The 23742-nt window shown below is 36.0% G+C and overlaps 1 protein-coding gene across 2 annotated transcripts in view; it reads left to right on the top strand.

The window, feature by feature from the left end:
• The first annotated feature begins 1826 nt into the window (after positions 1–1826).
• Positions 1827–23742, top strand: part of LOC148952486 (tRNA-uridine aminocarboxypropyltransferase 1) — a 64209-nt gene continuing 42293 nt past the window's right edge. Inside the window, exons 1-2 of one of the 2 annotated variants that reach the window (XM_089088982.1) lie at positions 1827–1845; positions 22458–22722. In XM_089088982.1, the coding sequence (XP_088945108.1) occupies positions 22507–22722 (216 nt within the window). In that variant the 5' untranslated portion in view covers positions 1827–1845; positions 22458–22506. The other variant, XM_089088981.1, reaches the window with a different exon arrangement.

The raw sequence follows: 23742 nt of genomic DNA on the forward strand, positions 1-23742 counted from the left end.
CTCCCACCCCCAACGAGGAAGAGCTGTTTTCCGTTTAGCCCTAGAAGGTTGGCCGAAAAGGCCAAACCACATTTTTGTATAGCTTATTGTTTGAAATACGGTCAGTCAGCCGGGTAACCAGAATAATCCTTAAGCAATTTCTCTGGAAGACATCTAGCAAATCTTCATCTGCTTTTCTGAGCGCCCTTGCTTCAGAGCCATGTTTGACAACTGTCATCACTGTAGCTTGTAATATTCTAATCTTGGTTTGCAGACTTATCTTCCTATTCTTCCAAACGTTTTTTAACTGTGATAAAACACCCTGAGCCTTGGCTATTCTACTTTTGAAATCTTCACTGCTCCCACCATCTTTACTGATAATACTACCAAGGTAAGGGAAGCTACCCACCAGATCAATCTTTTCGTTACCCAACGTAACCTTTTCATCTTCACTTATTCCTAGCCTTAGCGACTTAGTCTTCTTAACATTAATTTTTAAACCTATTTTAGCACCCTGAACTCGCAAAACCTCTAAAAGTTCATTCATTTTGCTCAAACTTTCGTCCAGGATGCTTAAATCATCCGCATAATTTAGGTCCAGGAGACTTTTCCTCCCCATTTGATTCCGTGGTCTCCCATTGCCTTTCCTGTGCTCCTTAAGACAAAGTCCATCAAAATAATCCATATAAAGGGAGATATAACACAAAACTGCTTAATTCGTGATTTAATACAAAACCAGCTATTAACCTGACAGAGGATAATATAAAAACGACGGGACTAGTTTTGTTTTTTGAAATCGGATGATAGTGTATATGCTTGTATTGACAGAAGTGAATAGTTTGATTTGTGTATATTTCCATGTTAAAGTTGTTTTGAGAGTACATTTTATCAAGTTTTTAACGTTTCTGTGTGTATAATTTCTGCCGCTATTTAGGACTAGTAAATGATTACGATAAGTTTTTGGCCAAATTATAGTAGAAATGACGGTTAATTAAAGAACATTAATTTCTGCTTTTTATGAAACTAATGTATAGTAGTAAACGGTGCTCTGTACTTCCAATAGTTTGTCTTCATTTCAGTTCATCCTTCTCACTTCGAATTTGAGATCAAAACTTATGGATGGCTATTTAGATGCTATCAGCGTTTGCGGTCCTTTTTTTCTTTATTTTATGTCTCCTTTACTTATCGAACTTGTTAGCTTAAAAAAACTGTAGCACTAGATTTAATATTTTTCAAAGATTCAAAGTAGGTCTTGGGAATCCGTTTCCAAGATCACGAGATGACACATTAATCAGAGGAGCTAACGATGATAAATGTAGCCGGCGGGGTAATCCTGCCACCAGGAGCCTCATCAAAGGAACCAGAGAAATAAGATTTATTAGTGTTTGTCTGACATTTCTGATTAGGCTTGGCCCACGATAATAATCCAGAGGTACAAAAAATTCATAAGAAATTGAACCCATTTCAGTGGTTATTTTCAAAGCTAAAGTTCACCATCAAGGATGCCAACTATGGCACGGGTAGTAAAAATGCTCAAAAGTAAACGAAGTTTAATTTCAGGACGAAAGGTGAGTATCGTGGCTATTCGGTTCGGTAGAAAACCAGAAAAAAAGCAAAAAAAAAAAGGATCAGGCAAAATAAAATCTAAAATAGCAAGTAAAAAAGTGAAAAGGCGCTTTTTTTATGTAAAAAAAAAAGGATTTTAGATCACAATTTCAGTTTTTCGTTGAAATTCCGTTTTTCGGTATAAATTCTCTTTCTTGTTGAAGCGTTTGACAGCCTGTGAAAAACATAATGTCTTACCTTAAGGTGTCAAACACGTCTTTTTGGTGTATAGTCTATCATTATTGACCACTAACTTTTTTGGTAAATTTTCTGTGAAATGCTGGTGATTTTTGTAATATTTTGAATAGATGTTGGCAATTATTTCGCTTACTGTTAGCAGTTAGCAATGCTGACTTCACGCAATAGATTGAAATTCAAAACATGTGAGATACCGCTGTTACTTTTTTAGACCTAGATCTATATCATTCCTAAATGTGCTTTTGCACACTGAATTTGTTGTTGAATTACTTGTTTTCCATAAAATAAATTTGCATAGGCCTACATATATAATTTCATTGTGTGTATAATTTGGGCTGTATATTTAACCATCAGGTGGCTCAGCCAAAGTTGACCCAGCTCTAAATGGGTAGGAGAGAAATCTGGAGAAGGTAAGTAGGAAAGGTGTACAAAAGCATTGGATGCCCCCCCCCCCCTGGTAAATTTTTTGCAGTTCATATTATTGACTTATGAATAAAGAAAACATGCCACTTGATGGCTTTTTTATGCTCTTTCCAAATATAATAATCATTTCTGTCTGAAATGAATATTACAGTCAATATATACCAAATCATCTGAGTTAGAACTAAAGTGAATACACCATTTGATGTCTTTTTTATGCTGATTAAAAATATAATAATCAGTTCTATTGGAAATGCTACTGGGGGGGGGGGAATTTCAGCCCCCCCCTATATTTGCCAATTACGGGGTCGGGTCGGTATCTCCTATAGAGATGGGGGGGGGGCTGAAATTAATTTCCAATAGAAATGCTTATTATATTCATAATCAGCATAAAAAAAGGCATCAAATGGTGTATTCACTTTATTTGAAACCCAATAATATGATTTGGTATATATTGACTAATATTACCCCAACCCCTATACATACCAATTCAGGGTATATAATTGTACACTAGGGGGTAGGTGTAAAGTGACTTTCCCATTATGTGGACACCTCTAAAAAGTCAATTTTGGTTAATGCTGATTAAATAAAACAGAATAGGATGAATATATAATAGTTTATAAACAAATTTGGGCTATATATTTGCACATTAGGGGTGGGGGATGGGGGGTAAAGCATTGCATATATCAAATACAATTAATATGTATATTAAACCAGAGACAGATACCTGGTTATAATTTTTTTTTTTTAAAAACCTATTTACAACACCTCCAAAATTGTCCAATATGCTTTCCATACAAGCTTAAAGTCATGGTGTGTCCATTTTCACACTCTTTTGTCTTGGGCAATAACCCCTTATCCTTTGAAAATTCAACTACATTTTTTTCTGTCTTTGGAAAAATCCCAAATTGTAATTTTAACACTCATATTAGATCACCTGTTATACTCAATTCCACTGTAACAACTGTTTTAGTACCAGGTCAATATCTGTCTCACCCATTTCATTGTTAGCCTTAACCAAACTTGACTTTTAGAGGTGTCCACATAACAAGAAAGTACTGGGGTAAATTTTATTTCTGATGTAAATGAGAGGTAAGTTTAAACTTAACCCCTCCCCCTATTGTGCATATATGACCTAAATTGGAATATATAGGGGTGGAGGTAAAATTCATTTCTGACAAAAATGATGATTACATTTTGAAAGAGCATAAAAAAAGGCATTGAGTGGTATGTTTACTTTATTTGTAAGTCAATAATATGAACTGCAAAAAGTCAATAATATAGTCAATAATATGTACATGAATAGAGAATAAACAGTCTACACTAAAGGTGATGCCCAAGATAGTTGCAGACAAAGTAGAAGGGGACAAGGTCACAGGGCAGGTAAAATTGTATTTAAGTAGGTTAAACCTAAAACCTTTGATTTATTCTTGTCAATTTGAAGACTGTTAGCAGTACACTGTAATTTAAACTGATCAACAAAATTTGGGCCAAACTGGGCTACAGCTTGCAAATCCTTTACATGGTATTTAAGAAGCACTGACAAATCATGGAGAAATTTAAAGCAATTGTCAAAGCCAGAAAGGATGTAGTTGATAACAGCCAGGAAATGAAGAGCTGCTAATTTGGTACCTTGTGAGGCAACACATGTAATTTCCTTTGGCTTGGCTAAAAACAAGGCATATTTGAAAATAAGTTTGACCTGCAACTTACCAGGGTAGAAGAACAGTTTGGTTTTGGTTTTTTAAGTTCTTTATAAACAGCAAATTTGGTAAACTGTTTTATTTTGTCAGTTTCACATTTGACTAAGAGATTAACCAGTTTGGACTCCATAATTGAGGGGTTGGTGGTACAAATGCCAGCAAACAACTTATTCATGTGGGAAGCACTCATAAGAGACCTGTCAGGCTTGGGTATTTTTAGCTCACTGTTAACTGGCTTGCCAGTCATCTGTTTCACTGTGGAATGCCACTTCCAACTGCTACTTTGGAGAAGAGGTACTACCTTTTTCCAAACATAATTTTTTCACTTGAAACAATTGATGGCCATAATTTGGTTTCTAAGTTTTGCTGCTGAAGAATATTGACATGCTATGCTTGATGCCCGTGCTTGTAATTTCTTGCTTGCTTATATGATTATTGCCCTGCTTACAATTGCTTGATGGTTTATATATGGTTTTTGTTGTAGGTGCTTGCTTGGGTTTCCATTAAACCATTAATCTGAACCAAAGATATTGCATGGTGTCAGAAGTAAAACAGTAATCATGGATAGTACACCACATTTGTCTTTGGACAGGTTATCAGTAAACCTTAAATCAGCCTGGAAAAGGTTCAGACAACACTGTGTTCTCTGGACCACTGGAAGGCAAATCCCAGGCTGTCCAGTGCTCGTATTTATTGATATGGGCAGGTGATAAAGGAAGAGACATTTTCAGCACATGGACTCTAACCAATGCTGAGACAAACAGGGTTCAAACTTACCTTAATAAATTTGGAGCCCATGTTGAACCCATATCAAACCCCATAGTGACAAGATTTACTTTCCACAAGGAAGACCAGGGTAATGAAAATATCAAACAATATGTAACCGATCTCAAGTTAATTGCTAATGACTGTGGCTTTGGTACTAGTTGAGATGACCTAATAAGAGATTGCCTTGTCTTTGGAGTTAAGAGTGACAGGATTAGAGAGAAATTGCTAAGTGAAGGCAGGACATTAACTCTTGCCAGAACAATAGAGACTTGCCGCGCCATTGAATCTGTACTGGAAACCCAAGCGCAAATGACAGCTGCTAATAACGCTGCAGTGCCTGTGATGAAACAAGAGATAGATGCCCTGAAGAAACAGTACAGCAACAAGGAATGCTGTTTCTATGGTGCACCTTATACCAAGAACCACAACTGCCCAGCCAGGGGCAAAACATGTTCAAAATGCAACAAACTGAATCACTTCGCCAAAGTATGTAAAAGTAAAGTTGTGAAAGAAATAAGCCAACAAGAGGCAGACACAAATGCAAGTGAGTTCATGATCAACACTGTCAACTGCAGGTTACTGAAACATGCAGATGGGTCAGATGCTGTAATAAGAATTGTTGATCAGAAACTAGACATAGTCTCCAAGATAGACACAGGCACAGAAGCAAACATTCTTCCAGTCAGTGAATATAATAGCATGGTACCTAAACAAAAGACATTCTACAACCAACAAAAGACATTCTCACAAGCTACTCTGGAGAAAGATTACAGGTTTTTGGGCTTGTAGAGCTATGCATCTGCTACAAAGAATGCGAGAAACAGGTTCACCAGTTTCATGTGGTCAAAACTGATTGCAAGCCAATCCTTAGCAGAAAGACAAGTCAGAATATGAACTTGATCTTATTCATTCTGAATGTACATAATGAACCTGCACCCAGAGGGAAACCCAAAATGGCCAGAATATTTGATGAATATGGAAATGTTTTTGAAGGTGTAGGAAAACTCCCAGGAAAGTGTAAAATCCACTTGAAAGAAGGAGCTGTACTGACAGTATAACCACCAAAAAGAGTCCCATTTGCCCTGCAAGAAAAACTCAAGGAAGAACTTGATCACCTTGAAGTCAAGGGCATTGTTGAGAAGACGCCTACACCAACTCAATGGGTTAACTCAATCATAGTCATCCAAAAACCAAATGGATCTCTCAGGATTTGTTTAGATCCTGTTGATCTAAACAAATGGGTGCATCGTGCTTACTAACGAATACCATCATTTGATGATGTTGCAGCAAAATGTTCAGGAACTAATACATTTTTCAAATTGGATGTAAGACATGAATACTGGTCCATGGAGCTAGATGAGGAGTCATCTCTACTAACCCCCTTTAGCACTACATTTGGAAGATATTGCTGGAAGCGATATCCATTTGGAGCCAGGTCAGCACAGGACAAGTTCCAACAGAAGATGGAGGAAGTCTTTGAAGGACTCATAATAGATGATATTGTTGGAACTGCAGCAAATACAGAAGATCATGACACCAAGTTGAGGCTGGTATTACAACGAGCCAGAGAAAAGGGAGTAAGGTTCAACCGAGATAAATGTATTTTTAATGCTGTAAGCATTCCATACTTTGGTCACTTGCTGACCACTGAATGGATCAAAGCAGATCCAGGAAGACAAATACAATTGCAAACATGCCAGCACCAGAATCACACGAACAGCTACAGGTGCTCCTTGGTATGTACAACTATTTAGTAAGATACATCCCAAATCTCTCGAATTTAAACCACCCTCTGCATGAACTGTGTAAATCCAAGACTTACAACTGGATAACACAGCATGAGAATGCAAGGAAGCAAATCCAAGCCTCAATCTGCAAGAACCTCTCATACTTTGACTATAAGAGCAGAAATGTGGAAGTCATAGTAGATGCCTTTCAACATGGATTAGAAGCCCAACTAGTTGTTGACAGCAAAACAGTTGCCTTTGGATCCCTCTCCCTCAGCAGAGCAGAAAAACGGTATTCACAGATTGAGAAAGAAATGCTAGCTGTAACATATGCTTGCAAACACTTTTGCCAATATATATATCGTAGGACAGCCACCATAACCACTGACCACAAGCCTCTCAAGTCCATACTTAAGAAGCCAATATCCAAGGCTCCACCACGACTTCAAAGAATGATGATTGAGGTTCAGAACTACAACATACAAGTCATATATCGCCCTGGCTCTGAGATTCTGGTTGCAGATGCCCTTTCCAGATTACACTTGCCTGAAACAGATCCAGACACACAGCATGACCCTGAATTTGCAGTACTGAGTTTTCTCAAATCTGTCCCAATTCGGGACAACAAGATTAAAGGAGATATGAGATATACATTTATTAAAAAAGAAAACAAACACTATTCGCCTTTTGCCTGCCAAGAAAGGCAATAAGCTTGAAAGGGCAAGCGAGGTTATCACTCTCAGCTAATTAAAACAACATTCATACCTTGCTGCTCAACACACAAGAAACTTATCTGATGAAGGAATAAAGGAAAAAAGAGAGAAAGAGGAAAAGACAAGAAGTAGATAGAAAAAAAAGCAAAAAAAAAGCAAAGTAAATCAGGGAAATACCTTAAATAGAATGACAACCTGGAGTGGGCTTAACACTAAATTCACTCACGAGATAAAAGAAACTTCTTTGCCCGTGACTTGAATGCTGGAAGACTAGGTGCATTTTTCACACTCGGGCAATATATTCCAAACATGGGGACCATAATAGCGAATCACAAAAGATGTCCGAGTGGTGCTCCTAAACTAATGAGTTAAGTTATCAGCTTTTCTTGTATTATGATCATGACGGTCTCTATTAAAAGTAAAAAGATTTTCAAAAGCACGGGTGAGCAGCTGATTCAAATATTTATACGAGAGAATTGCGACTTGGTAGTCTCGAATTTGGGATACATCCATTAACTTATTCTTTTTAAAATGCTCATGAGCAGGAACCTCATCAGAATCATCAAATTCAGATAATAATTTTACAGCTCTATTCTGAAGTTTTTTGTACTCTTTTGAAACATGTTACAAAATTACTTGCCCATATAGAGCATCCGTAGCTAATATATGGGTAAAATATAGAAAAATAAATCATTTTCAGAATATTTTTTGGGACTAGATTTTTAATTCTTTGCATCACCCCAAGGCCTCTGCTTAATTTTTCAGCTATTGCGCTTGAATGGTTTTTCCACGACAAGTTTTCATCAATTAAAAACCCCAAATACTTTGTTGTTTAAAAATACTTTATCACATTTTCTTGAACCGTGATATGGTCATTTCCAGCACTAGACGAAAGTCTAGAAAATATCATGAAAAAGGTTTTAGAAAAGTTTAGGGTTAACATACTTTGCTGAGAAAAATTTAGAAATTCAGAAATTGCATTATGAATTTTATTATATAAAACATCAAGTGAAGGCGCTGCCAGAAAGAGCAAAGTATCATCTGCAAACAGGATGACACCAGCCTCTGACAGGTAGTGTTTCACTTGATCAATGAAAATAATGAAAAGTAGAGGTCCCAAGATTGACCCATTCTGAACTATCTGATACCGATTGTGTAGATACGATGAAAAACACTCCAGACTTGAACCCTTCACCCCAATCGAGTCAAGAGCTTGAATAAGCTCTGAGTGGTCCACCGTATTGAACGCTTTTTTCATATCCAAAAACACAGCTGCGGGTATGAGACCAGCTTCAAATGCATCACTAATCCAATCAAACCAATTTCAGAACTGCTATATCCGTAGATAGCCCTTTTCTGAACCCAAATTGATTTTCCATTACAATTTTATTCTTTTCAATATAATAGTTTAACTGGGCATATACCACTTTCTCATATAACTTAGAGAAAAATGGGAGAATAGATATAGGTCTTCGATTCAATGGGTCATCTTTTTTCCCTCCTTTATGAAGAGGAACCACTCTTGCAATCTTTAGTGCTTCCGGGAAGACTCCAAGATCTAGAGAAAGGTTGATGAGGTGCGTCAACACACGTAAGATAATCGTTTTTGCGGTCTTTATGAGTTTCAGGGAAAACTCGTCCATCCCACTAGAGCTTGACTTCATCGTAGCCAAGAATCGTGCCACTTCCCGTTCCGAATATCTTGCAAACTCAAAGGAATTCTGACTTGCAGGCTGTCTTTCAACAACAGATCCAAAACTCGCAGTTTTGCGTAGTTTAGCCCGCGCTTGATCGCAAAGTCTTTTTCCTTCATTTGCAAAATAACCACACAGAAATTCAGATGTCTTGAGAATCAGTAAGACGACCTCCTGTTGTCTCCATGACTCTCATCTCCTCTTTACTATGATATTTACCCAAAAGTTTATTTATTGTTTTCCATGTATTTTTCATATTCCCTTGATTTTCATGAAATTCATTTTGAAAATAAAGTTTCTGAGCATTCCGTTTTACTGAATTTAAAATCTTCCGAAACCTCTTGAATTTTATAAAACTATCATCTGAATGATCCTTTAAATAATTCACATAAAGTTTGTTTTTCTTCTTTATTGAAACTAGAATAGCTTTTGATATTCATGGTTTCCTAGGAAAATTTCTATTAGGGTTTATTCTTCGCAAGGGACATGTATCATTCATTATTTTCGTCACTATCTCACTGAATAGGTCATATGCAGTTTTTGGACACTTTTCCTTTATTACACGCGAGAAATTTGTTTCATCCATCATATTTGCAAAACTCTTTAGGTTTTTATTATTCATTTCACGGTAAAACGAAGCCCTTTCATTTCGTTTATTTTCCTTTGACTGATTCAGCTTTATTTTACTTATTAAAAGAAGGTGATCCGAGCCGTCGGACACAACCACATCTGCTTGGGATCTTTCAAGCAATCCACCATTAACGAAAAATTATCAATTAAAGATGCCGAGAGATGCGAAATCCGAGTTGGAATAGTCACAAGAGGAAAACTATCATGTGACACCATCATATTAACAAAATCTGAGCTTTTCGCTCTTTTTAGTAAATCTATATTAAAATCTCCCATCATAAATCTGTTTTTATTTTCATTATTAATTTTATCTAACAATGGTTCAAATTCATCAAGAAAAAAACTAATATCACATGACGGATTTTTGTAAATTAATCCCAAAATCAAGTTCCTTTCCCCTTCATGTTTTATTTCAGTAAGAAGTGTTTTTATCCTACCTTCAAGCCACAGAGAAAGGTTATCCCAACCCAATATTGGGTACCTTCATTAATCAAAATGCCTAGACCGCCCCGCTCCATGGATATCCGTTCTCTTCGCTCTTAAACATATCGCGGAAAAGAAAAATCCCAGGGCAGTGACTTGCTAGAAACAACTTCTTCACGAAGGCCTACAATACACGGTTTCTTATCTAGCGAACTTAAAATCTCACATAAAGAAGAATATGCCGTTCTTAGACCTTGACAATTCCAGAAAACGGTCGCTCTTTCTGCACTCGCAGGATTTGAATACTCACAAAGATTATTCGGATTCACATAATTACTTGGGCGACAATTCAACGAAAAATTATCTAGGCATTCATCATCCCCCGCAAGTCTGTCACGAGCTTGGCTTCCAAGAATAAACCGTTTTTTTTTCAAATTCATTCAAAGGGTCATAATATATATTCGCACTCATTGAAGAGGGTGACTACCTTTACGAACAAAAAAAAAAACACATACTGTCAGGCAGAAAGAAGAAGGAAAATGAAAGAGAGAAGAAAAGAAAAAAAATGCGAAAGGAACTGAAAATTCGGCTATAAAATACAAAAGGGAAAACAAGCATACAAGTAATTCAACAGCACAATTTACGCAACACAAAATTATATGGTCAGATTCGGCAAACGAACCACTTCAGCCATAGCTCGAATTTTACGGATCTCTCCCACTGAGTTTTTTTTCCAAAAATCGTCCCGTTATTCGACTAAGCATTTCTGTTTCCAAGCTTACTCTTAGCCAAGTCAAGAATCTGCTTCTTTTTTGATGTTAGGTACTCGGTGACAAAAATTCCCGACCGAGCAAGCTTTGACTTACATGCAAACACTTTTCTTGCAATTTCAGCAGACTTGAACGCAACCAACACAGGCAAAGGACGTTTTTTTGCATTTACAATGGTACCCGAATCAGTATAATTTGCTCGAAATATAAATACAGAAACTATTGCGGTCGAAGAAAAATCAGAAATTTGCATTCTATCTGTAATCACATTCAATACACACTCAGAGATGGGAAGACCCCCACTGTGGTCAACACCGTGAAATACGAGCTGATTCAGTCGTTTTTCCTGCTCGATATCATCAATACGGGTTTCAAGCTGTTCAACCCTATTTTCCAGGGCTAGGGTAGTGTGTTGGAGAGCCCGTAGTTTGTTTTAAATCTCATCAAACTTAGCCGAATACTGACCGAGTATAGAGTCGTGAATCTGAAAAACGATAGAGTCAATCATATCCGCACTATTTGACATTACAACTTTTTTACAAACTTCTTTTTAAATATCATTACAGATATTTGATTTAAGTGTGTCCAAGTCCGATAAAACAGAGTTTACTGAATTCACCGATGTATCTGGTAAACTCGAACCACTAATCTAAAGATGCTTATGAGGAAAATCAGCTAATTCCGCAACAGCGTTCGCAACTCCTAATTCATTTTTCCTCTTAGCCTCCTTTGAAATGCTAACAAAGTTCGAAAGCTGTGAGGCTGTTGTTGTCACGATTTCATGGCTTCCGTAACAAAATACAACGTAAGATATTTTATTGTTCTTGGCCTTAATTATGTCCAACATTTGGCAGGGCCATGGTGGATAACTTCAGAATTTTGCTAGAACAGCATCCTCTGTGAACTGAACCATTGAAATGTATTATCAAAAAGGCAAAGAACTACACTTAACTTTGAATAGGTAGGTCAACGTGAGCTTATGAATCACCTTATGATCGGTTCATCAGTCCAAATATCCAAAACATTCTATCCAATTTCATTCAATATCAAGTTCATTAATTATGTCCAACAAATCATATCCAATTTCATTCAATAGGTCACTGTGCTTTTGTAGGTAACAGGTTTTAGATAATGTAATACAAATCACACACAGGTCCTTTTGCTTTGAACAACGAATGATAACTGAGATTACGAAGTAAACAAATCATAGAGCAAACAAGGATAGACCCAAACCTACAAGTGTTGGTCAAGACCATCACTGAGGGATGGCCTGATCATTGCCATGAATGCAACACTGCAATACTCAAGTTTTGGAATCACAGAGATGAACTAACATACATGGATGGTGTGATTCCCGAAGGGCAACAGAATCATAATCCCAGAAATACTTCAGAATGACATTTTAAACTAACTACACACTTCCCATCTAGGAATGGTCAAAACCAAAGAACGAGCCAGGATGGTAGTGTTCTGGCCAAACATTACAAAAAATATTGAGAACATGATTGGCAGAGCAAATACTTGTGGTACTATGGCACAAAACTAAGCCAAAGAGAGTATGATAACATCCGAAATCCCCACCCATCCGTACAAACATGTCGGAATTGATATTTTCGAATTCATGGAATCTCAGTATTTAGTCACTGCTGACTATTACAGCAGGTTCATTGAAGTCGCTAAGTTAACAACTAGCACATCACAGCAAGTGATCACCAAACTGAAGGCCCACTTTGCCAGGCATGGAATCCCAAAAATACTGACGTCAAACAACGGGACTCAGTTTTTGTCAAAGGAATTCAGAGAATTTGTAGACAAATGGAGCATTGACCACAAAACGTCAGGCCCAAACTATCCACAGTCAAATGAATTTAGCGAAAAAGCAGTACAGACGGCAAAACGGATCATGTCCAAAGCTGTAGAACACCAGTCTGATCCATACTTGGCCATGCTGGAGTACCATAACATGCCAGTCAATGGGCTAGCCTCACCAGCACAGTTACTGATGAGCTGACAACTCAGTTCCATCTTACCAGTTCTTCCCAAACACTTAGATTCCAAGGTCATTCCACCTTCATCTTTCCAACAAGCCAGAGAAAGACAACAGAAACTACAAAGTGAATCATATAATAGACACTCAAAGGACCTAAAACCACTGCTCAAGGATCAGACTGTCTGGGTAAAGCTCGACCCCAATGCTAGGTGGCAGAAAGCACTGATACTGGAAAAGTATGAATACGCGCCACAATCCTACATTCTCCAAACAGAGAATGGAAAGATCTACAGACGAAACAGGCAACAGATCAGAGAGAGAAACCAAGGTATGCCCACTGAGCCGCATTTTGAAGCAACATCCCCGGAAGACAGCATGCCTGGAGACCAACCCCACGCATCTCCTCAAGCCCAAATAGGAATCGAACATCCACATAACGCCCCGTCGAGTCCCACAGAGTTCCCAACACCACCTCGTGCTGAAACAACACCCGCCGAAAGATTTAATACCCCAATAGCAGATGCTGCCATGGCAGAGTCTCCTCCACGATCCCCTCCGCACCTAACCCCACAACCAAGACAGCCGCTACGCGACACCACATGTTCTGGCCGAATCACAAAGCCACCCACCAGGCTCAACCTTTGAAGTTATCAAAAGAAGAAGGATGAAGAATATTGACATGCTATGCTTGACGCCCTGCTTATTAAGTGCACTGCCTGTGCTTGTAATTTCTTGCTTGCTTATATATGATTAGTGCAGTGCTTACAATTGCTTGAGTGTTTATATATGCTTTTTGTTGTAGGTGCTTGCTTGGGTTTCCATTAAACCATTAATCTGAACCAAAGATATTGCAGCTGCCATTGCTATTTGTCCAGAACTGTGCTGCTTGCATCTCATCTTGATCATTTGTTTGAGATGGCTTGTGATCTATGGCTTATCAATCTCACTTACCACTGCAACTTTAGTGGGAAAAAACTTGTGAAAATCTCTAACAGAAAAGAGTTAAACTGCTGAACTCTACTATTCAGGTTTACTACAAAACACAGGTTGTCAAAGCAGTAAGTCCCAATCCACTGACCAAATAGCAGGATTAAGTGCACAAATAGTCACTTTGGTTTTTTTTTGGGGGCTTCTTTTGGTTATTTTTGGCTTGCCAGATGATGTGATAATTATCTGAGCTCTGGAGAGGACCTAACAACCAAAAGGAGTAATAATTGTCACTCACGTTTGTAAAAATTAGGTCTAGAGTACTGCCACTCTGGTGTGTAGCAATGGTAACTACCTGCTTCAGATCAAGGACACTAGATACCCATTGTCTGTTTGTCTGGTTAAAATTGCCAGCTATTATGAAGGCATGGGCACAACAAAGTTTGTCAATGGTGGTCTGTAAGTAGTTGATAATCTCTTTCCCATTCTTTGCACTCTCTGGGTAATACACAGATGCAATTATCAAACAGGAGAACTTTTTTGATAGTTTGGATGGCTTGTACTCTACCCAGACAACTTTCTAATACAAATTGGCTGGTATATTTAACAGCTTAGAGGAAATGTCATTACGAATTTAAATACTAACACCACCACCTTTTCTACTCAAGCCTCTATCACAGCAAGTGTTGAAGTAGCTAGTGTAGCCTTTTATTCTACCCATTTTGTCAGTGATCTCCCAGCATTCAGTAACTGCAGCAATAGGAACACTCACTAGTCTCAGTAGTATCTTCAACTCGTCAACTTTGTTTGTTAACAATTGGGTATTACACAGAATAAAATTTGGAAGCTTTGCCTGAGCTGATAACTGTTCAGGACGTAATAGCAGGGGAAGCTCATATGAGGAACATGGTAAGATAGGCTACAGCTGTGATGGAGAAAGAGCAGGAGGAATTTCATACCTTTGCAAACATCTTATTTTCACAAGAGTCCTTGGTTCACACACAGCCATCCTCTGGTCAGAATGTCGTTCTTTAGAAATATGAATAGGTATCATCATCTGTCTGTTTTGCCACCTGCCTCTCTTTCAACACCGTCTACGCTTTTTTCAAAGCACCATAAACAATTGAGTCTTCTGGTGGCCAATAAGCTAAGTACTGACTCAATGTATGCTTAGGCTATGTCCTTGCTGGGAGTCTGACTCAGCACAAAAAAGAATCAAGTCCTTAATTGTTAAAAAAAAATCAGCTTAGTCCAAGTTGTGGTAAATGGTGACTTGGTGTGAAAGTGATCTAAGTCCTGCTTCAATGCAAAAGCAAGTAGGTCCTGGCTTGGTTTATGTACAATCAATCTAAGTAGAAACTGCAAAATTTCTACTATGAAGTGCAAAATGATAAGTCCTGACTCAGTGCAAAAACAAGCTATCTACAAGCTACAGACTGGCCCAATAGGCATCAGAAAAATATACATTTTGCACCATGTTTGATCTATAATAATACAAATATTTTATTTTTATGATAGAGAAGCAAGCTGGGCTAGTGACCCCTCAAACAACCCCCGTGATTTACTGCTAACCAGGGATACAGTTAAGGGGGAGGAGGGAGGACGCCCCCCCCCCCAAGTCCCAAGGTGTCTACACTTCTTGCAGACACCTTGGAATTTAGCTTATATTTTTATTAATTTAGCTCATGTCTGCATTTCTTGGCACACTGGATAATTTTGTTGGTAAATTCTTTATATTCACCCCCCCCCCCCAAATTTTGTTTTTTTTTTATCAAGACTCAAACTGCACCCCTGCTACTAACAGTGGCCATTTTGTACCTTGTTGGAACTGGAATAATGTAAGGAAATCTAATCTATATGTTTTGTGTACCAAATGAGCTAATTGGTGCCTTTGGCTAGGCACCATAAAGGCTACCAATTTGAGGCTTTCAATTCAGGCAAACCAATCAAAACTACTACACTTACCAACTTTAGTTTATCACCTCTACACTTGTCAGCTCTACTGCCTTCTAACACAGCCCTAAACTATACTTTAATAGCCTCTGTCCATCCTTTGGATTGTATCCTGAGTTTTACTGCATGGTTAGAGGCAAAAAGTTGGCCCCTGTCTCCTTCAACATCTCCCCCTCCAAAAATCAATAAAAATGTTTCTTGATTGTCTTTGCAATTATTGTACTTTTTATCCAAACACAGCAACATGCAGAGTTTTCAGTAAAGTGCAAATAACATGAGGTTTTAGAGAGTTTGAAGGGACATGATTTCCACTCTTGTTTGTGGCAATTACTGTTTGTTTATGTTTGGATTGATTGTCTATTTTAGTTCATGCTTGTGTCAGGGATAATTTACTCATTTTATAGTGAATCTATGTTTTTTTTTACATCATTTTAAGTTTGGCTTGATTATTCATTTCAATTTCTATTCATATTAAGTTTAAATTATTTATTCTTTATCAAATCTCTTTGTTTTAAGATTGTCTTATTATGTGACTTTATTTCTGTTTGTTTAGGTTTTATATTGCTCTCTACTTTTCTTTGAAAACTTTTTTTTTAAGTTTTTAATTAGTTATACAAATTACAGTATATAAAATAATCATTTGAAAAATTAAATATGTTCTTATTCAACTAAAGTTTTAGCTATAAAGTAAACATTCTTTAGCTATAGCTTCTTGTAATTATTGAGTATGAGGTGATTAAGAACTGATAAATTTGTGGCTTTTCAGTCAAACTGCCTTGACTGCTTTACTGGACTGTTATTTTTAAAGATTAAAAAGGAGGAGTAAGGAGTATCACAAGATGATGCTATGTAACATCATGTGACATATGTAACATCATGTGACTATGTAACATCATGTGACATGTGACATGTAACATCATAACATCATCATGTAACATAGCTGTGTAACATCATCATGTTGCTACAATGTCTTTTAATTTTCTAATTCAGTTGGATAACCAAAGAAGACACCAACAATTTCCATCTTTTTGATTAGAGACAGATATTTTATAAGCTATCTAAATTGTACAGTATAAAAAATGTAATATTACCATTTTTGAGTTTAACAAAAAAGAACAAAGTACAAAAAAAAAAAAAAAATCAGAAGCCACAATAGACAATTAACCAAATAGAAATAAATTCATGAGGAGGCATATTAAATTGATATAGTAAAAAGTATGGAAAAATAAGCTGATAGGATATTCAGTCAAAGGCAAGTTAAAAAGAACTACAAAAACAATAGTGTAAAATTGAAACTGGGACAAGACAAAATGAGCATAAAAGCAGGAACAAGGGATTAGAAATAGAGAAACATGACGTGATCATTGTTTAGATAGAATGAAATAGAGGAATAGAATTGAAGCACTGCCAGCTAGCCAATCTTTACTCTGCCCTGCTCAACACAAACTTTTTATGAGCCTGTCCTTGCAGTTTAACCATTCATTTTTAGGTAGTCTGCTGAGTCATGAAGGTAAGTAACAAGATACATAGATTTGTTTTTGTTGGGCAGAAATTGAGCAGAACATTGTAGATAAATTGTAAATAAACAAAGCTCAACTAAAAGTTTGAAGTTTGATAATATTCAACCAGATGCTGAAGTTTCCTTCATAAAAAAAACAACTAAGTTTTTTACAAAAATGGTATGATAGAGGCGTTGTGTTGGGTGGGTCTTGATCATTCTTATTGCTTGGTATTGTGTATACATTTTGTTACTATAGGCATTCCCTTACAAATTCAAAACAAGAAACATTGCTGGTTGTGATGCTAATGTTTTCTTATGTGCTCCCAAGTAAGTTTTTTTTAAGGGGAGCTGATCCTGCAGATATTTTTTTTCATGGTTGTGAGATTGGGTTAGTATTTGAAAATAATGGTCTTTACCAAAAGGCATGATATGAAAAGCCACCAAAGGGATCCTACAGACAAATTCTTGGGAGGGGGATCAATTATTTTATAATGAATACTGAACACCCAATGAAAAAAGTAACGGTGGCATGTGGATGCCCTAAGTCTTCAGTACGGTAGCACATTTTTTTTTTCAATTAGTAGTGAAGAAAAGTAACTAACAAATATGCTACTTGGTTAAATTAAAAACATTATACAATACATAATAAACAATAGACACACATCAAACAAACATAAAATTAAGTACTGGGGCTTGACTTCCTCTAAAACTGTCAGCAATGAGCAGCTGCAGACAACAGTAGGGCAAAGGTTGGCATTTTTTGTAAAAAAAAACCGCTTTTTCTACTCTGGAAGGCTTAATTTAAAGACTTGGTTTGAAAAGGGTTTCAGTATATAGGAAAAACATCTACGAATTTAATTGCTTGATTAGAAGTTTGAAGTTTTATCAGAAAAGAAACTCCGATCCGATACAAAACTCCGATTTTCTTAAATTGGAGTGTTTTCACCTACAAGATTGGCCAAACAAAAAGGTTACCTGTTTTCAACGTCAGTCAGAACCAAATTCAATGCATGTCGAAATACTTGTTGGCGGATCCTGGTACATTCGACATGTCAATTCTTTTTACTTTATTTCTTTGTTTCTCTTCAACTTTTTTTAATGTGTAAATGTCCACTATTCAGATAGTGGAAGCAAAAAACTGAAAAAAAAATGCCTCATGTATAGGGACAAAATTGGATAATCATACTGTAATTGTGTGACCTAGGTCTCTATAATATAATGTTTGATATAGTAATGTGATATAGGTCCCTCTATAAACGCTATCTGGAATGGCCCCCTCCCTCTCCGCTTTAATGGTCCAGCAAAGATTTCTCTGTTGTTCACAGTGAAAGTGTTGTCAACATTTGGCCATTTACTTTAAACAATTTTAGTTTTGACTATCCTTTGTCTTGAAAGTCCAGAATTCTTGAAATATGCATGTCCTGCTTAAGATTATTAGAAGTTTGTGACACCTAGGAGTTTAACATGTTTCATAAGCATTTTGGGTGGGATAGGGTCTAAGAAAACAGGAGTGGGATTTTAAGAATTTTAAGAAGTTTATTGTCATTATATTTGACTTAGTGGAATTTACTTTCATATGTAAATTCTTAGCCTTGCCCAAAAAATGGGTAGGATTTTGATAAGGTCATTTTTGATATTTCTATGACATACCTCAAGGATCAGCAGTTCATCTACATACTAACACCTTTGAGGGAATGTTACCAATTTCATTAATCAATACTACACATAAGAGTGGTCCTTAAAAGGCTCCTTGAGGAATTCCACACTAATTAGGGAGGGGTTCAGAGGGAATATTTAGTGTTTTACAGCTTGGGATCTATTTGAAAGAAAACATATATAAAATTTATTAAGAGAGGGCCTACTTCAAAGCTATTCAGTGATAAATGAATTAAGGGTTTGTGATCAACCAAGCCAAATGCTTAAAAATATGAACATAGTATGAGGCCAAGCGACAGTTCTTCAGATGATGGAAAAATCTAGCATCTAGCATCAAGTCAGTAAAACTAAAATTAAAGAAAAATACTTTTTTTTTTTTTTTTCATTTAAAATATTATTACAAATAATAATAATCAAAATCTCTCGTTGTTGAGAAAGTACCCGTAAATTCGGCAACTATGTTTTCGTCAGAGGACCCTTGAATTTCGACACCAATTGTTTCTCATTTCTTTTACATGTTCAGTCAAGTCTCGACAGAATCACCTATATTTTGATAGGGTCTGTTGCTGTCTGTCAAAAATTTCAACAAGGTCACTGCAAGATATTCTCAAAAGAAATGAATCTCATGATAGAAACCAATATATACATTTGAATTCGGCTGAAGGAACATTTATTCAGTCTGGTATTCATTTATTCACTACATTAGACAAGAATTTTGACACTTGGAATATGTTTTTGTCAATATGATATTAGCTGCCATTTAACTTAATTTTATCAAGAAAAAGCCAATGTGGCTACATTTTAGGGAAGATCAGATGTATCTTGATGCATTAGTGCTGATCCCACTTTCTTTTTTTTTTACAAAAAAATAACCAAGTAATGACAGTTCGAACATTACATAGCTAAAATATTGTCAGGAGCTCATTTTGTGTCGCCAACAGGAAACTGATTGATTTTAATATTCTTTTCTTAACGGGGTGTATCCGATATAGTGTTTACGTTTTGCATTGTCAAGATATAACAATGGCTTCAAGAGATGGTGTTCCAAGTCATGACTAAGCAGAATTATCCTGTTTTGAAGGAAAATTTTGTCAGTGGTTCCGAAATTGCACTGTCGAATCATCGCTGCCTTTACCCTAGTATAGCATAAACAAGCTTTCGGGTGGGCAAAATGGATTTGGTAGTGGGCTCACCAATTTATATTAATAAATAGCATTGATATCAGCAGGCCACATAAAGCAAAAGTGAAAATTATAGACAGGACAATAATTTAAATAGCACCCGTGCTTTTAAGTTGAAAGTATTTGAAAAATAAAGTTAGAATCATTAACTTACCCTTTTGGGAATTGTTTGACAAAGAATATCCGGAAAATCTGGACAATTCATGGCGTCATTGCGGTAGAAGCTTTAAATCAATTAAAAATTGTCAGGGATTCCAATTGGAAGGGAAAAATTGACACCCAGAATTTGAAATTATATTCCCCTTTGTATCTGTGTTTAAAAAAACAAAATCTATAAAAATTACGCAAAATTGTTCCTTGTGTAACATTTCTGGAGGAGGGCTACACTGAATGTCGTTTTTATGTCTAAAATTCTCTTCACAAGCAAAGCTCGGTCTCCTAGTGCTGCATGATAAAACTGATAACAATAGAAAAGAGTATGGGTTGGTACCACTTGTGTGTGCACACAAAATTTATAAATTGTGAGAAAAAAAATACACATTCGTTTAAATTCACGTTACTCTGTTCTCAGCAGACATTTTGTAAAGCACGCTGATGTAGAAATGAATGTCCCACAATTAGCGCTTGCGTTGCGTAAAATGCAACTAATTTTGGTTTTATTTCTTAGTACATTTATGTCAATTCTTTTTTTGAAGCTGGTTAAAAGAAATATTTAGAAAAGCGAAAATAGCAAGAAGTCAGCTTGGTAGTATACATATAGGTAGTTCTACACATTGGGATTAGTATGTGAATCAGAAACGTAGGGAATAGGACGTTACCATTGCTTATTAGGCATTTCAGTTACAAATAAGAGAATTTGGAACTATATTGGAGAATCAATTAAATACTGGAAATAAAATTTAAACAGTTACATCATTCCTGGAGTGGATCTCACTCTAACAAATTCCATGACCAAACCACAACCGATTTGACCTGTCTAGTATGAGTATTATTATAAAAAGCACTAAGTCGTATTTTCTCTTTCGTTCAGAAAATTATATTCACTGCATAATCTACCTTCTTATTCTTCAATAATTCCATTTCTATCCTATTTGCAGATGTAGAGGGTATATTTGTTTCCACAATTAAAAGTTTTAAAACAAGAAAATATAATCTTGAACTGATAAATTTGGGAAGTAAAAGTACCTTAAATATCAGGGAAACAAATTTGACCTGAGAAAATGACGCGAAACAGGAAGTATAGTACATTTTTGCAATTTTTCCATTAACTAAGCTCACCTATTTTCTTAATGATAAGGTTGAAAGTATATTTGAAAAAATGTTAATGTCGACTATATTGTGAAGTGTAATGGATCTCTTTTTTCTCGTGTTTTCCTTATATTAAAAACGAAAACAGATTGACAGAAAAAACAAACTATCTTCTCAAAGTAAAGAGCAAAGTTGACACTTAAAACAAGTGACAGTTTCAAAGGTACTTAATAAATTATAGTTTTATTTTCCAAATTATTGGGTGGGGCAACTGCCCCCTTGCCCCTCCTAAATGACGCCACCGATCTGTGTATTGACATTTTCTTCCTGAAATTAACAATTATATTTGTCGTTTCACTTTCATTTAGGCAATTACATGGACCTATAAAAGAATATCTTGCTTTGAATTTTCTTACAATTATTGGTTTATTTAACAAAATTTACATCCACTAAATGTGGATATAAATTCTATCATGTCTAGTTTTTATGTAATAATTACTTTGTTTTCCATAGATTAAAATTCTTGACTTCAAAGAAAAGGTTCATTGTTCAATTGTAGTTCAAGCTTTCCTGATGCAGTTTTTTTTTTTTTTGAATTGCAATATGTAATTACATATTCAAAATCTCATATTTTTTGTAGTAATTATACCAAGTCAATTATTTGTGAAGCTCTACCAATTCCACCAAGAAGACATTAACACAGTTTTTATGAAAAGTATAAGCAAAAATCTAATCCATTTTTTTTTTCAACTTGTATTTAATGAGCCAATGATAAATACATGTCTCAAGAAAGATCTTTTTCTGAAAACACTCAACAGCTCAGTCGGATTTTTACTAAATTTTAATAACTTTTCTGATTTTTGAATGAATGCTTTAGTACTTTATTGTTAAAATAAGTTCAAACTTTTTTAGCATTGAATTTAATAATATCAAAAGTTCTATGAAAATTTTCCCCTATTCTCATCCTCACTCCTTGTAATATTTTTGTAAGAACAGTTTTGTTGTTCCTCATAATGCATTATAATTTCAGACTTTCCTTTTCCCCCTCTTTCACTTTTCACTTTACCTGCACAAAGAGGAAAGGGCATGGGATTCCACTCCTTAAATTAGTCTGAAGGATTCCTTCCCTAAAAAAAAAAACAAACTAAAATTAGTGCTAGCAACAACTGATTATTGCACAAGCCGTCCGAAATCAATACAGTTCCGAACGGTAGAAATAGTGGCCTAAAAAAGGACATCTTTGTGATTTGACCCTCTCCGCCCCCCTCGAATCTGTCGGGGAACGTATTTCTTGCTAAGCGTGGAACTTGTTTGCTACCATTTTGATTGCTGTCACTCAGAATTCCCACAATTAACTAGACTGAATTTTAGGTTCCAAATGCAAGTGGAAATTTGAGAAAATAAATTCGAAATTCAAAATATGGCATCTCCTTTGCAAAGAGGCATAGCCTACAGTTCTATGGCAAAGAATGTGAAATCCAATCCATTTTCTAAGCTGGAGATTAAAGATGACAGTTTTTTGAACACTATTTCTGGAAGAGATATTTGTGCTAAGTGCTACAAGTCAAGAAAGTTCTACTGTTACTCTTGTTACATACCTACTGACTCAGTGAAAAACTTAATCCCATTTGTTGAGGTAAGTAGTAACAGTAAATCAAAGGCCGTATTGTGCTATAGACAACTAGTAATGCTATTTTAAGCAGTCTCCACACTACCAATGCAAAGTGTATGCACTGGAAACTTTCACGATATAACGATTTTAATGACACAGAAATGCATTTTTTTGAGTGAGTCATCAACCAGTATCCCCCCCCCCCTCAAAAAAAAAAACGCAAAATCATATGTGGTTTGCTTAAAAAATTGTATGTTCAGGGGTTTAATGGGATATTGGTGTAAGTGACAATGAAAAAATATCATGCATGGAACTGATGAAGTTATCTTACATCAGTTACCTCTCCTGAGAAAGAGGGAGCCTATAAAAAGCTTTGATTTAGAGCCTGGGTTACTGTGCATTTACCCCCTTTGTACTCGAATCTAGCTAAAATTAAGCCATTTTTATTTTTCGAAGTTATTGTATATATTGCTGCACTTGAAGTGCTTAAGTTTATTACCATCTTACCTGTTCGTTGCATGACGAATTGCATTGATAGGAGCCGTAAATCATCATTTACATGTAACCCTAATACTATTATCTTCTTGATTACCAGTCTGAATAAAGTAACTTAACTTTGTACTACGCTCTGTAGAAGAAAGTTATTTTTTATAAACCATCTCAAGGCAAGAATTTTCTGTTCAACCCTTCAGTGAAAATACTCCTTGAGGGGAATTCTATATATAATTTTTTATACAGTTGGAGTTATGTAGCTCAGTGTCTTTAGACACTACTTTTCTGTATCGTTTAACTTTCATACTGAATACTGAACAGTATGGAACAGTACTGAACAGTATGGTTTAGAAAACAAGGCCTTTTTTCACGAGCTGGAATGCAAAGATCATTAAATTTTCCTTATTCATTTCCATTATTCGCGACTAGCGGAAAGCAGCCAGAACGTTATTTTCAAAAAGACAAGAGCTGGGTAGACTTCAGAAGTGAATCCAAGGCTAGTGGCTTTTGATGCTTAATCCAAATTATTTATGACTTTAATAAAACTTCAAA

This window comes from Artemia sp. Qi Xiang Cuo, chromosome 5 (genome assembly GCF_049724085.1).
Source record: "Artemia sp. Qi Xiang Cuo chromosome 5, ASM4972408v1, whole genome shotgun sequence".
In the NCBI taxonomy this organism is placed as follows: domain Eukaryota; kingdom Metazoa; phylum Arthropoda; class Branchiopoda; order Anostraca; family Artemiidae; genus Artemia; species Artemia sp. Qi Xiang Cuo.